This window comes from Chiroxiphia lanceolata, chromosome 11 (assembly GCF_009829145.1).
Source record: "Chiroxiphia lanceolata isolate bChiLan1 chromosome 11, bChiLan1.pri, whole genome shotgun sequence".
Classification (NCBI taxonomy): Eukaryota; Metazoa; Chordata; class Aves; order Passeriformes; family Pipridae; genus Chiroxiphia; species Chiroxiphia lanceolata.
Window position 1 is genome coordinate 19,713,004 of NC_045647.1, and position 14,892 is coordinate 19,727,895.

Consider the following 14,892-nt stretch of genomic DNA (forward strand, 5'->3'; position numbering starts at 1 on the left):
CTCAGGGAACAAGAGGAAATGGCCTTAAGCTGTGCCAGGGAGAGGTTCAGACTGGATATTAGGGAAAGTCTTCACTGAAAGGGCTGTCCAGCCCTGGCACAGGCTGCTTAGGGAGGTGATGGAGTCACCATTCCTGGAGGTGTTCTAAAAACATGTGAATGTAGCCCTTGAGGACACTGTTTAATGGTGAACATGGTGTTGGTGCTGGGTTGATGGTTGGACTTGGTGATCTTAGAGGGCTTTTCCAGCCTTAATGATTCTGTGATTCTACAGGGTGTTATATTTTGGATGTGTGTACAGTGATGCATGATTGCTTGGACTTTGATTTCTGATGCGTTCTATCAACTTTAAATATTATCCTGTGTTTTGCTTAGTAAATCAAGTAGGTTTGCATAGCTTCCATGCAGTGCAGAACTGGAAATGTGCCTGTGTTAGAAAAAACACTGTAAGGGATTTTTCAGCATTTTTTTTAGTGTTCCTTTTGCATTTTATGCAATAAATTCAGGCACTGAAATCTAGACGTTTATATCATGGTTTGAAGAAAGTCTTCTAATTGAGAGAATTCCTTGGCATAGTGACAAATATTTAAAGTTCAATCAAGAATGTTTCTTGTGTGAACATTATTTAGTCATCATAATATGCAGTTTTTAAATACGATCCAAATGTTCACATAGTGTAAATGAATAAATGTTGGTGTTCAAGTCTCTTCAAGACTCCTACAAATGGACATTACTAATAGAAAACATCCCTTAAAATCAAAATAGTTCCAGACACCAAGGATTTATCCTACTGTCTCCTAAACTGGACTTTAATATGATGTTTTTCTTTCTGTTGTTCTTCAGCCATGTCAGTGGGAACAAAGTAGGCTGGGAAAAACCAGGAACCCAGTCAGAAAGTCAAACACGTGGAGAGCTGGGAGACCAAACAAAGGTATTTCCTGAAGTTCCAAACTGCACAGTTCATTATTTTGTGTTAAAGCTTTACAGCAAACTTCAAGGAGGATTTTCAATATCGATCCATAGGATTTAGTGCAAACTTCTACACTTTTTTGTGAATTACGAAACAACAGCTTTAAAGTCCAGGAAAGAAGGACATTGTAGGATATACATAAAAATGAACATTAAGTAGGATGTGTTAGAAAATACTGGATATAAACCAGAAACAAATCAATAAGCTCGTTTGGCCCTTAGCCAACAATCTCACCCTCAGTGTTGTTCTCCAGGTTTGCAGTGGTGCATTAGTCTGATTTTTCAGGAAGGAGTGTAACAATCTGAGTGTCCATGGGGTCAGAGTCTGTGTCCTGTAACCCACAGTGCAGTAAGCACAGCTCACACACACGTCAGTGTCAGCCACAGACCACTGGAGGTGCGTTAAAGCTCAGCTGAGGAGTCAGAAGTCCTTCGTGGTGGGAATTTCATGCAGTACATGTTAAAGGAGCTCGTTGAGACCAGTTACAGTGTATTGCTGCTTAGCTAGGCAAGGATGAGCTAGATAAGCGCTTGATAAAGACTTCACATTATTAAATTCCTTCAAGATTTCAAACCACTGTCAAATGGAGAATACAATGGTCTGTATTCCAAGTGTGATCCGTGTTTGGAAGGAGCATTCAGAGCATTTCACAGAAGAATCTGAGTTGGAAGGGACCTTGCCCTTAGTATCTCCTGTACCTTTGTGGTAGAGCTGTACACCAACTGTTAATTGTGTCAAAACCACCAATCTTGAGTTAATTACACTGTAGACAAACAAAGCATTTTCCCTGCATATTCCCTGCGTAGGAATTCCAGTAAACTTGGGCTTTGTGCTTAAAATCTCAGGCGGGTGATTTCATCCCTCAGCGGTTGTTATTTGCGCAGACCCTCATTCGTGCAGACCCTACGATAACTGTATCTGCCTGGGGATTAGTCACTGTATGCAAATGCTCATCTGACCTATTCCATCCCTTTGATCTCTGCACTGTGCCATGTGTGCAGCCCTGTGGGCCCCTGCCAGAGCCCAAGTGTGTCCCACAGAGGAGCAGTGGCTGGGTTGGAGGAGCAATGGCTGGGTCGAACCCACTGCACAGCTCTGGCTGCATGTCCTGGTAGACCCAGAATTAGAGCTGTACAGGCAGTGATTAAACTTCCCAATAGATGTTTGCACACAGGCTGACTTAAATGCATCCACTTTAATAGATAAATACTCCTGAGCTTTACTTGCCAGTTTTTTAATTATCAAACCACTTCTTCAGCCTTCAGCAGCAGGAGAAGACATTGCATCTGTTGAGCAGGACAGGAAAAGTTGTTAGTACATTTTAGAGGTAAACTCGTTTTCTAGAGAGGTGAATATTAGTGATTGAAAAAAGAAGCAGTACTTCCTGAAGAAGTTGCTCAGAGAAGCTGTGGCTACCTCAGCCCTGGAAGTGTCCAAGGCCAGGTTGGACAGGGCTTGAGCAACCTGAGCTAGTGGAAGGTGTCCCTGTCCGTGGCAGGGGGTGGAATGAGGTGGGCTTGGAAGTCTCTTCCAATCTGTGATTCTGTGAAGATTTCAACTGAGTGAACTGTGTGAATTTCTGAGGTAAAGTGCTGAAAATTCAGCAGAGATGAGGCAGGTAGCAGCAATCTTGACACTCCTTTCACTTGACTTAAATTCCTTGCAGTTGTCTCACAGCCTGATTCTACATGACAAAGGTAAGCTCATCTCATTTGGCTGGATGCATATTACTAAAAAAAAAAACCAACCACCTTTTAACTGTGGTAGTTCCTCAGGCTGGGTGTTGGAATATCTTTGGAGCTGATCCAGAAGAAACTGGGTAGTGCAGATGTCGTGTAGGGTTTTTTTCTCTTCTTCCTTGCGTGCCCCCAGTATTTGATAGTTCTGTAAACTCCTCATGTGCTCCAGTATTGCTGAGTTATAGCTGTTGGGGTAGTAGATGACAGAGGCAAAAATCTCTAACTTGATAAAGAAATATTTGATAATATAACAAAGATTTAATAGAGCTATGATAGCTCTTTTGTTTATAAAAACATCTGGTATTAGCATGTTGTGTTGGAAGTGTTGTGGTTTCCAGGTTTTAACCATTTTGTCATATATTTTCATTTTTATAATTGAAAATGCAATCTTTTGGTAATATCCTCTTTGATTGTGTGCTTAAAATGTCATCTGAAAATAATGTTGCCCTTTGATATTTTGCTAGAGCCAGTTTTTACTACTGTACATGTTTTTGTAGAAGATTTTTGAAATCTGTGTGGGATTTTTTTTGATGCTTGCATGCAGGTTTTTATTTTTCATGAGCCTGAAGTGAACAAACTGAGCTTGTTTGGGCCTGTTTTTTATGTTACAGATTCTGGGGGATTTCATGCTTTGGCCATTTTTCTTTCAGCTTTGCTTTTCAAGTCTTAGGAGGCACGTGAACTTCTTTACACATATTGTGAAAATACGGATGATGTATGAAGTGATCAAATTTCAGTCCCAAAAGTTTTTACTATTGCTATAATAGTTTATGGGCATAAAGGTAATATGAACTCTTAAGCTAAAACAAGCTTTCAGTTTTGAAGACCAGGCTTTTTAGGAATGAACTCTTCTTTTTTTGGTTGTATCTGTGAGAAATCAACATAAATCTTTAAAAAGGCTTGTTCACTGGGAGGTTTACAGTGTATTTTTACACATCAGATTTTTCCCATAAGTTTGTGAATTGCATTTCTAGAACAGGAATAAAATGTCACTTTAATCTTGTGGTTGGAAAACATTGCCATTTTCTCTTACAGTCTTCTGAGACAAAAGAATTTTATGTTTAAAAACTAAACAGAACCCAACAAACCTTTACAAGGCTTTTGAGTTCAAACACTGTATGTTCTAAATGTTATCAAATGGAACTGTGTCCTTTTCCCTGCTCCATCTGGAACTGCGAGATGAGAAGGAATGTATTCATGAAAGTCTGGATAAATTACAGACTTTGAGACTGTCAGTTCACACACTGAGTTGGGAGTATCTTGGAAATACTGAGTTAAGAGGCCATTCACATGTCATTAAAAGGCCCTCAGTCCCCTTCTGTATTGTGCAGTTAAAAATTAAAGAGAATAGTAATTACTGTTGCTGTTAATAAGTTAAAGCTTTACCATAATATTTATTTTCTTGGTAATTTGCTGCTGCTAGCAAACACTGGCTGAAGGTTTCTATTCTCTGAAAACCTTGCAGCCAGCTTTGGATAATGATTCTACACACTGCAACTGCGTGATGTGAAGATTTACTGTTTTCATTGGGGGCGAGGGAGGAAATTTGCTGTTTCTCTTGGCTGATCTGCTGGTATGTTTCTGGACACATCCAAAGCACTTTATTTTGTGTGTTCTGTTACAGGCAGAAGGTTCCTCTAGTGCTTCTTCAGGAAGTCAGGCAGCTGATGTCAAAGGGAATCAAACCAGTAATCCACAAATCCCATGCCTGTTGTCCATGCCCACCAGAAACCACATGGATATTACTACCCCTCCATTACCTCCGGTAGCACCTGAAGTGTTACGAGTGGCAGAGCACAGGCACAAGAAAGGGTTAATGTATCCCTACATCTTTCATGTCCTAACCAAGGTATGACCTGTAAAAGTGAGGTACTGTGAGATAATGATTCTGTGAAGGTAATTGCTCTGGTGTTCCTGGCTAAAGAGTATCAGATTTTTACGTCCTTTTTAGTGCTCTGAGTTCTGGTCCCTTTTTAGTCCTTCTGTTGTTCCAATAAGTATGAGAATACTATAATTAGAAGTGTTTACTTACAAAATAATTTTTTTCTGACTATATGTAGGTATTTTTATATCTATAAGCATGTGTGTATATGTCTGTGTGTGTGTGTTTATGCAGAGTCCATTTCCATCTAAAAATTCCTTCGTATGTGCTTTGGTGTCTGTGCCAAGTCTTTTCTATTTTCAGCATTCAGAAGTACTGAGATTGTTTTCCCTCCCAAAATGATCCCTCACATCGTTGATAGCTGGCCCTGAGAGAAATAGAGCAGCTCTAAGAAATCCTTTTTGTACCAGCAGCAGCAAAATGGAACTGTCCCCACTCCTGTTAACCTTTATTCACCTTAAAAATCACTTCAGGACAATAAGGACCACAGGCAGATCTGAAGTCCATCAAACCAAAAGTTGCTGTATTGAGGTTGAGGTTTGGATTTCCCATTTCCCATGTGTTTGTTTTGCACCACAGCTCATGTTGCTGCCATGTTCTTACACTTCTTTGTTGAAGAAAAGTGGAGAAGAATCAAAAGGTCTGTGAAGACCATGGATGCCAGTTCTGCTTCACACTTTGCATAGCCAAATATTCTTGGCATATTTAAATACTACTTCCTGTTTAATCATAGAATTGCAGAGTCATTTAGGTTAGAAAAGATCTTTAAGATCGAGTCCAGCTGTTTACCCAGCACTGCCAAGGCCACCACTGAACCATGTCCCCAGGTGTTACATCTACATGTCTTTTAAATCCCTCCAGGAATGGTGACTGAGCATCCTGTGCCAGGGCTGGACAGCCCTTTTGGTGAAGAAATTTTTCCTAATGTCTAAACCTCCCCTGATGCCACCTGAGGCTGTTTCCTCTCATCCTCTCCTTTGTGCCCTGGGAGCAGAGCCCGACTTACCCCAGCTTCCCTCCTCTGGACACGCTCCAGCACCTCAACGTCTTTATTGTCATGAGGGGCCCAAAACTGACCCCAGGGTTTGAGGTGCCCCACCTGGGCACACCTGGGCTCCTGTTCAGCTGCTGCCACCCGCACCCCCAGGGTTGTTTCTGCTCGGACACTTTCCAGCTGCTCTTCCCCATGCCTGGAGCTGCAGGGGGTTGTTGTGACCCGAGTGCAGGACTGCAGGACTGTTGAACCTTGTGGTGCAGTTATGGGGGTTCTTTAGAAATGGGCACATAGAGGTGTTCCAGGTTATGTTGCTGTTATGCAGAGACACCTTTCAGACATGTCTTACACCTAAGGTAGTGTTGTCTGAGCTAAACCTGACGATATCCTACTGTAATCACTCTGAGATGTCACCTTCAGGATTCCTTATTGGTATCGTTTAAATGGTTTTGGTGTTTTTTTAAAGAGAAAGTAGCACAATGGAGTGTTTTCTTGTCAATGTTGAAAATAAAGGTTGATATTTGGGGACAGTGCAGTGAAGTCAGTCATTTTCCAAGAATACTTTCACATGGTTGGATGTGCAAGTCACAGAAAACACTGTTGCTGCTTTTCTGTGAGAGAAATGTTGGACGGTTCTTTCATGCTTTTTTTCTGAAAATGTATAAAATGCTAACATTTTATTTATGTGTATTCAAACCCAGCCTTGCTCAGGTAATTCCCAGTTAGGATTTTTTTGGCCAGGTATTCTCACAGTGTTGTTTGTTGCTGTAAGTCCTCAGTAATGTTTCAAATCCTGCACCAAAAATTCAGACTGGTGTTTTTGGACAGCATGAATATTTTTTTAAAATAACTTCCTGAAATCTATATCAGCTTTAAATGTGCTTTGACTGTCTAAAAGCACATTAATCTATTTCCATGTGGGCTGTTTTTCTCTTCTAAGTGCCCATATTTGCAGATCACTATTTAGTTAATTCTCACGTGCAGATAGTCCAGACAAACAAACGTGTTTATAATGGAGAAAAGAAAGAGGAAAGCAACAGGAATGATCAGTCAGGGCTGGGAGGAGAAGAAGCAGGCTGGGGCAATCCTGCCCTGGTGTTACCTGCCCCAAGCTGAGATCCACGTTACTGCTGGATCACATCTGTCATGACCAGCTGAGATGGATTTGAGAGCTGGATTGGGCTCCCGTGATACCTGAATGCTTTTTGTTCACTGTAACATGTCATATTTCTCTGCTTTCTTTCATGCCAAAGGGTGAAATCAAAATCGCCGTTTCTATAGAAGATGAAGCCAACAAAGACCTGCCTCCTGCTGCTCTCCTGTATAGGCCAGTGCGTCAGTATGTTTACGGAGTCCTGTTTAGTTTGGCAGAAAGCAGAAAGAAAACTGAAAGGCTTGCTTTTAGAAAGAACAGACTTCCACCAGAATGTACGTACTGCAGAACCCACACTTTATTCCTCTTGCCTTTGCTGTGGTTTCCCAGCCACTTGTGCCATGATCTGAATGGGAATCATTGCGAAGATTTCGTTGATGTAGCTAAGGCCAGAGGGATTTCTGGCTTATTGGATCCCATGAATAAGAGAAAAAGATGTTAATTTCAAATTTTATTTGCTGTCATAGTTTAAAACCTGTAAATATTGCCATTTCTAAGCAAACTCTGGGGTTTGGTTTTGAACGGGTCTGCTCAAGCTGCTGCCAGAGCTGCAGTGAGGAACGTCAGTTTGTGATGTCATTCCCAAGTGTATGGCAGGGCTGGATTTAGGAAACGTAGTTCTCTGCACACACATACACATCTGCCTGCTTGTTTCAAAAGTGAGAGGTACACAGATTAAGTTTTTGTGTCTTCCCAAATGTGTCATTAAAGGTACCCCAGGGAAATCTGCAAGACTGTCGTGCCTTTCAGGTATTGGCATATAAAAACCTGATTTAAGCCCCACAGAAATCAGGTGTAATGTAAGCAAAGGTAGACCTGGGTGGGGACAGGCTAAACTTTTGCAAAGAGCTTTATCAACTATTCTTTGGCTTGTTCAGAGGGGGATAGATGTTAATCATCTCAGTAGTCTGGAATTTGTCTTTTTAAGTCTTCAGCTTCCAGGAGTTACTGTCCTTCCAGAAAACTCCTTGTTCTAGGGTGTTTTTCTTATGATGATGCATGAAAAGAAATGACTGAACTTTGCAGTAGCAGCTTATAAAGGTTACAGGAATGCTGAAGCCTTCAGTGCACAGCTGCAGCACAAGTTTCTATGTAGGAGTCTGCTGTCGCTAGGCTAAATTTAAGAATCAGGTATTCAGAATGCATGGAACCATCATTCACAGGCTTCATGTGTAAAAGAATAAAAATAAGTATCAGTTGTAAACTTTATATCCATTCCCTTTGCTCTTTCCATTTGTAATTGTGAAATGTTTTTGTATGTTTGTAGTGAAGATGATAATCTCCCAGTGATGTTTGAAAAGCTGCTTATCTTTGCCAGTTTTTATGTGGGAATCACTATTTACCCTGCTTGAATAATACCTCAGCACACATAGTCACAAAATGCTACTTTCTTTAAACTCACACAGCGTAGTAGTATTTTGGGTTACAAGGTTATTTCAGGATTCAAGTAGTGACGTTATTTGCATTTTTCATTTATCCTTGTGAGACTCCTGTCCTTAAAACTGTGCTACAGCATTTTTGTGGTGAACTGGCTGAGTGCTGGAGGTCTGCTTCAGGTTTTATCTTGCAAACATAGAATATCCCTGGTAGGCTAGTGGGGAAGCCTAAATAATCTCTGTTTTCTCTTCATGTATCCTGCTTTTCTGAGTTTATTCTCAGTTTAGGCTCAGCACGCTGCTGCTGACTTGGTTTAGTTACGGCAGCTCTGGCAAATCTTGCTGCAGGATGCATCCAGCTACTGACCTACTTCTAGCTTAGGACTGACCAAGCTCTTGAAAAAGCCAAAAAGAAATTTGAACATTTGCCCAAAAGTTCCTTGCTTCACTGCAAAGCTGGCAGTGGCAGTAAAGATGGATTTGGGCTGCGATGCAGGTGTGGGGTGTGAAAGGGCTGTGGTGCAGGGACGTGTCTGTTTTAGTCACCTCTTTTACAAAACATCAAGACTTGGGCAGGCTGTGCAGGATGCAAGGAGAGAACAGTGTCTAAAACAGCAAAGCAGGTCAATTAGCCCTCTCTTAAGTTTTCTGAGGATCCAGGCTGCAATGAACTGGTGATGCTTATTCTCCTTCACTGTCTAAATTATTTTGCTGCACTCAAAAATGAGTAAGTGCTGAAACACAGTAATGAAGACAATTAAGAGAAAATTTAGGAATTGAGAGATGTTAAGAGAATTAAGAAATCAGTTTCTAAAGAAATGTAAATTGTCCTTAAGGTTTATGTAGAGAGGTAATGAATATTAATACCTAAAATCCTGTCATCTTTGTTGTACAAACCATAACACTGGCAGCTTAATAATAGTGCCTGAATAATTGGCAAGTATATTGCATGTGAGGGTTATGTGAGGCTGTGAAAAATGCATAATAAACTGACACATTGGGATTATTACTAAATATATAGATGGCAAAATAATGGATCTCGCATGAAACGGATGGCTTCCTGTCTTCTAAACCATTATTTTTTGTGTGAAGTTGAAAAGGCAACAAGAAACTACAGCAGCAGCAGTCAGTGGGGTTCTTCAGTGATCAGTATGTGCTAAGTGATGGCTTAGCTGTACCCAGCCTCATCTCTGCTCCCAGAGGACGGGAGGGGCTGGGTCACAGAGTGCCTGGTTGTGTTTGCTGCCAAGGGCATGGCACTGGCTGTGCTGCCTTTCCTGAGGAGGAGCTGGAAATTCAGGGTCTCCCTTGCTCTGCTTGTCAAGCCCTGGATCAGGTTATCTCCATGTTCTGATAAATCCATGTGTGTAGTGAAACCGTCTGCCCTTTCTGCTCGGTGGCAAAACACACAAGCTGTCACAGTTCCTGGTTGGATCCCAGGGTTTGTTATTTTAAGCCCAGCCACCTTGTGTTGTGCTGTTCCCCATCACGGACGTACTCAGCCAGTGCTGGGACTGCCAAGAGGAAAGCCATGACTCTTGGGCAGTGGCCCTTGTGCACACTCAGGCGTGCTGAGCTCAAGCTGTGCTGTCAGTAAGGATTGCAAGGTTAAAAATGAGGCTTGATAACTCTGCATTTGCCAGCTCGGCTGCTGGTGGCACCGGGCACCTCACGGCACGGAAACTGAGTAAAGGCCAGAACCACCCAAGCTGTGCTTGGCAGCCAGAGCTCTCACAGGGTGCTGTGGTGCCTTCAGAGCCTGTGACAGCACTCGAGTGTTCCTCAGGCAGGTTACTGTCCTGCAGGTTCGTGCTGACTCTTGTTACTTGGATCGACCTTAGTGTGTCGTGAGTGCACTGTTCAAAGCAGAGTCCATCGATGGTGTGGTAACCTGGGCCTCTGTGAGAATTCAGACCTGCTGAGCAGCAGCAGGACGAGGTTTGGTGTGAAAAACAGTGTGATCAGCACGGTGATGGGGCTGAACACACTGGTCCTGGTTGTAGCTGATGTAGTCTTGAGGATAGGCATTGCTCATGTCCTGGTGGAAGTCACGGGAGGAAGCACCACACATCCCTCTGAGGACAGAGATTCGGGCAGCTGAGGTTGCAGTGAGTTTGGCAGCAGTCCCAGTACAGATTTGTCAAAGGTTTAAGAAATGCCCTGGAGAATTAAGTAGATATGGACAAGTCCTGGATTAATCTCTTAGGTTAAATGCTAAATTTGGGTGAAGAATGCTACAGTTGCTTGTGGATGGATACAGTTGCAATTCCTCACACCATCATTCAGAGTTTGCTGGACCACTAGACTGACCTCCATGTTAAACCATCCCACAAAAAGCATGGTTACCTGCGTCCAGCTCTGGGGTCCTCAGCACAGGGAGGGCATGGACCAGCTGGAGCAAGTCCAGAAGAGGCCATGAAGGTGCTCTGAGGGCTGGAGCACCTCTGCTATGGAGACAGGCTGGGAGGACTGTTCAGCCTGGAGAAGAAAAGGCTCCAGGGAGATCTTAGAGCCCCTTCCGGTGCATAAAGGGGCTCCAGGAGAGCTGAAGAGGGACTTTGGGCAGAGGCCTGAAGGGACAGGACAAGAGAGATTGGCTTCCCACTGCAAGAGGGCAGGGTTAGATGGATATTGGGAAGAAATTCTTCCCTGTGAGGGTGGGGAGGCCCTGGCACAGGTTGTCCAGAGAAACTGTGGCTGCCCCATCCCTGGAAGTGTCCAAGGCCAAGTTGGAGCAACCTGAGCTAGTGGAAGGTGTCCCTGCCCATGGCAGGGAGTTGGAATGAGATTATCTTTAAGATGGCTTCAAACCATTCTAGGATTCTTGGATATTATAATCATTATTTAGCAAAACATAAAAGCCAGAGTGGATCTCTAGCATGACCTCTGGAGGCAGCATGTGACTGAAAAGCAAGCTGAGGTACTCTTGCTGTGGCCTTAACCTCACAGGCCATGGAAGTTCTCATCCCCAGATTAAAAGCTTAGAACCAGATTTGGTGGTTAAAACACAGGATATAAAACTTGGACATAAAACATTCCCTTCTTCTAAGCTTGAGGTCTGTATGAGTTAAGTGAAAGAAACAGCAGTGGAACACTGGTGGTGTGTACAGTTTTGCTTTTGATATCTAAAACAATTGCAAGAGAGTTTGAAAGCCTACATAAAATACATCCCTTTATTTGTGTTTGCTGTTCCAGGCCTAAGCAAGCAGAGAAACCCAGTGATGAGCTGGACCCCAGTGATGGGGTAGCTCTGCTGCCTGTTAAAGCCCATCTTCAGAGTGTGTATAAACACTGGGAGCAACCAAAATAGAACATGATTTCGTAGTGAGGCTACCAACTAAATATATCAGAATGTTTGTTTGCATTGCTGCGTATGATCTTTGTAAAACTGCCCTGAGCTCTCTGAAGGGTAACTACAATACTGGGCTGGGTTTACTCCCAAAAAGCATGAGAGTGCTTTGGGATATTTTGGAAGTCCTTTCTTTAATCCTGACTGTCACCTCTGCCGTGGTTTGCCTGCCCCTGGCTATGGAGTCCTCTGTAAGGCTGCAGCCTGATTGCTGAAGAGGGCTTTGTAGCCCTCAGACCTGCACTGGCAGCAGCAGGACACGCTCCTTGGTCTGTACCCAGCGCATTTCCAGCAGAAAGAGCAGGTCTGTACTCCTCAGGGAATCTCCCCAGGCTGTAACCTGAACCTGCACTAACAAGCTCCTTGAATCTTTCCACACTACATAGCTGGGCTTGGAGTTAGAAGGGTGCAGACACACTGTGGGCTGTGTTGGGCTTGGGGTCGCTCCAAGGCCAAAGGTATCTTGTCTCAGCCTTGACGTGAGCTTGTGTTCTGTTCTAGTTGCCTTCAAGTGGAAAAAGGGAGATGATTTAGCAGCCATGTAGAGTGAACTGTCTTTGTTCTGATGTGCATGAAAGGGAGCCTAGGCAAAACCCACTAACCTCTTCATAGAAAGCAGTGCAATAAATGGGAAGACTTCAGTAAAGTAATATTTTATAAAATTTTCAGGGAAAAGCCCTCTAATTTGCCCATATTTGAGATCTCATTGCATTGCAGTAGTTGAACAACTACGGACAAATATAATATCAGGATTAAATCTGATTCAAGTAAAATCACTAGGATCATATTGCTATTAAAAGAACACACGTGGAATATATTTGTGTTTATGTACTGTTTTTATCACTTCAGGCTTTTGATCCATGACACAGATATTTTAGGGGAAAATTGTATTTTCAGGTGAGAATCACAAAATGGTTTAGGTTGGAAGGGACCTTAAAGACCATCCAGTGCCAACCCCCTGCCATGTGCCAGGGTCACCTTCCACTAGACCACATTGCTCCAAGCCCTGTCCAACACTTCCAGGGATGGGGAAATGGTGCTGTTTGCTTTAGAAAAATATATATATAGTTCCTTTACATTGTGTATATTCATTTGAAAATATTAGCATAACGTTCCTAGAGAACACCTGTCTGTATGCACTGAATTTGTAAGTGATCACAATTAAAAGGGGGTTCATGCAGGGTTTGAATTACCATTTTGGCAGTATAATCCAGCACACTGGTACCTATTGCAGTCTCAAAGTAATGCTTTTTGGATCCAAATCTCCTGCATATGAAGTTTGAAATAAATGCTGAACTATGAAATATTAACTCAGCCCGGTTTCTTTCTGCTGTTGCCGTTCTGCAGTTTCACCGGTGATAATTAAGGAATGGGCTGCTTACAAAGGCAAATCTCCCCAGACCCCTGAGCTGGTGGAAGCCCTTGCCTTCAGGGAGTGGACCTGTCCCAACCTGAAGAAGCTGTGGCTGGGCAAAGCCGTGGAAGACAAGAACCGACGGATGAGGGCGTTTCTGGCCTGTATGCGATCGGACACACCAGCAATGCTCAACCCAACTAACGTGCCCACTCATCTTATGGTGCTCTGCTGTGTGCTAAGGTCAGTGACACCTCCAGGGGAACCAGAGCCAAGGAAAGTTTTACTGTGGAATCTCTGTAGAAAGTGTTAATTCCTGTTTGCAAGGTCACTAGGAATGGGGGTTTGGTTTGGCTGTAGAAAAGCGTGTTGTGTAGTCACTGGTTCTTTTCGGTCTGTTGAGGATTGAAGGGAAGAGGAAAAAGATCTTGTGTTGCAAAGAGGCCGATGTAGCATTTGCATTAGTTTCCCTTGCTATGCTTGAGGCTTCAGCTTACTGAAAAATAATATTTGGGGCCTCAGAGGCTCTTGTGGGTGAAGTTGCACAGCAAAAGAGGGAGTTCTTCAGAGAACAGCTGCATAGCAGCTTATCAGGATGTGAAGCTCATGTGATGATCCTCTGCCTTGGTGTGTGAGGCTCCCTGGGTTAGAATTGCTCATCCAGTTGAGGTGATGATAACCAACAGTAGAAGTGTTAGTTCTGTACTTGAGCCTTCCAAAGGGAGAGTCACACAAAGTCCAGAACCCTGATGTGTTTAGTTTTCAGATTGAACACTGAGGAACTGGGAGGTGCTTACCTTTGGGGTAATTATTCAGCACAACTAGCTCATAATTCTGGCAGAATCCAAGGGTAGCATGTTGCACATGAAAAAATATAAACCATTTTTGAGAGTGATAAATGTAAATTTTGTCTTTGATTCCATTGAACTTCATTTTGGCCTTTGAGCATCGAAACTCCTTTGTTTCTCCTTCTAGAATAGTTAGTACGCGGAAAAAGTAGTCCAAGTGGTAAAGCTCCTCATTTCATTGGGACAGCATGTTTCTCTCCTGTCACATGTTCTGTGTATACACATAAAATCCCTCTTGTTTACCCAGTAAGAGGCTGCTGAGTAAGGTTGTCCTTCCCTGCAGGTACATGGTACAGTGGCCGGGGGTTCGCATTCTGCGCCGCCAGGAACTGGATGCTTTCCTTGCCCAAGCATTGTCTCCAAAGCTCTATGAACCTGACCAGCTTCAGGAACTCAAGGTAATTCTTAACTATATAACTTCCCAGCTGATCTGGGAATTAACTGCAGTGGCTGATGTGTACGTGCCTGTCTCACTAAGAGTCTTGCACAATCACCTGGACTTTTCAAAATCTTACTCTTAGTGGTTTCACGTGTGGTGGAGATTGATAATCTGTTCTGTTTCACTGGTTGAATAGGTAACTGCAGAACCTTTTCTCACAATTTCTTAAGTTTGTGTCTTGGAAACAAATGTGCTTCCATTGAAAAGATACAGGAAAAGAAAGGCTTCTTCCCTGTGTGGCTGTTTATAAATACTAACCTGGGTATTTTCTCATGATTTAGCACTCAAAAGATTTTTGCAGCTAAGTGTAGGAATGGAGAGAGACTTTTATATAATCTTGAGTGAAAAAATGAAGGGGAAAGAAGAAAACAGTTTATGAATGCTCTTAGAACTGTAAAAATCATGATTTTGAGGATTTTAAAAGTTAAAATCTCAAACGTTTAATTTTTTTTTTCTAGTACAGTGGCACTCCATGAGGTAAATACTGCTGGCTAACTCATAGTTAGTGTGGTATCCTTGTTGTAAATACAGAAGGTAAGGCAGCAAGGAGGAGGTGGCACTTGTTTCCCAGGTTGACACGAGCAGCAATTCTAGCACCCCTCTTCTCAGGAGAAACAACAATGAAGCTCACACATATTCCAGCTATTAGGCATTTCCAAGGTATATTTTGTCACTGATACCAGGTCTGGAAGAGGTTTCCTCAAAGCCAGCAAGTGACTATTTCTCTTCTGTGGGTGACAAGTGGAGTGTGAGTTGGGTTCCTACCTGTAGCACCCTGGCAAGGACTTC

General features: G+C 42.8%; 1 protein-coding gene across 5 annotated transcripts in view; it reads left to right on the forward strand.

Annotated features, from left to right (window-relative positions):
• Positions 1-14,892, forward strand: part of FAM120A (family with sequence similarity 120A) — a 52,174-nt gene that overhangs the window by 23,188 nt on the left and 14,094 nt on the right. For all 5 annotated transcript variants that reach the window (XM_032698729.1, XM_032698733.1, XM_032698728.1 and 2 more), the window contains exons 8-12: positions 843-930; positions 4,333-4,557; positions 6,838-7,012; positions 12,810-13,059; positions 13,948-14,062. In XM_032698729.1, coding sequence (XP_032554620.1) covers positions 843-930; positions 4,333-4,557; positions 6,838-7,012; positions 12,810-13,059; positions 13,948-14,062 — 853 coding nt within the window. The remainder of the gene's footprint in view (positions 1-842; positions 931-4,332; positions 4,558-6,837; positions 7,013-12,809; positions 13,060-13,947; positions 14,063-14,892) is intronic.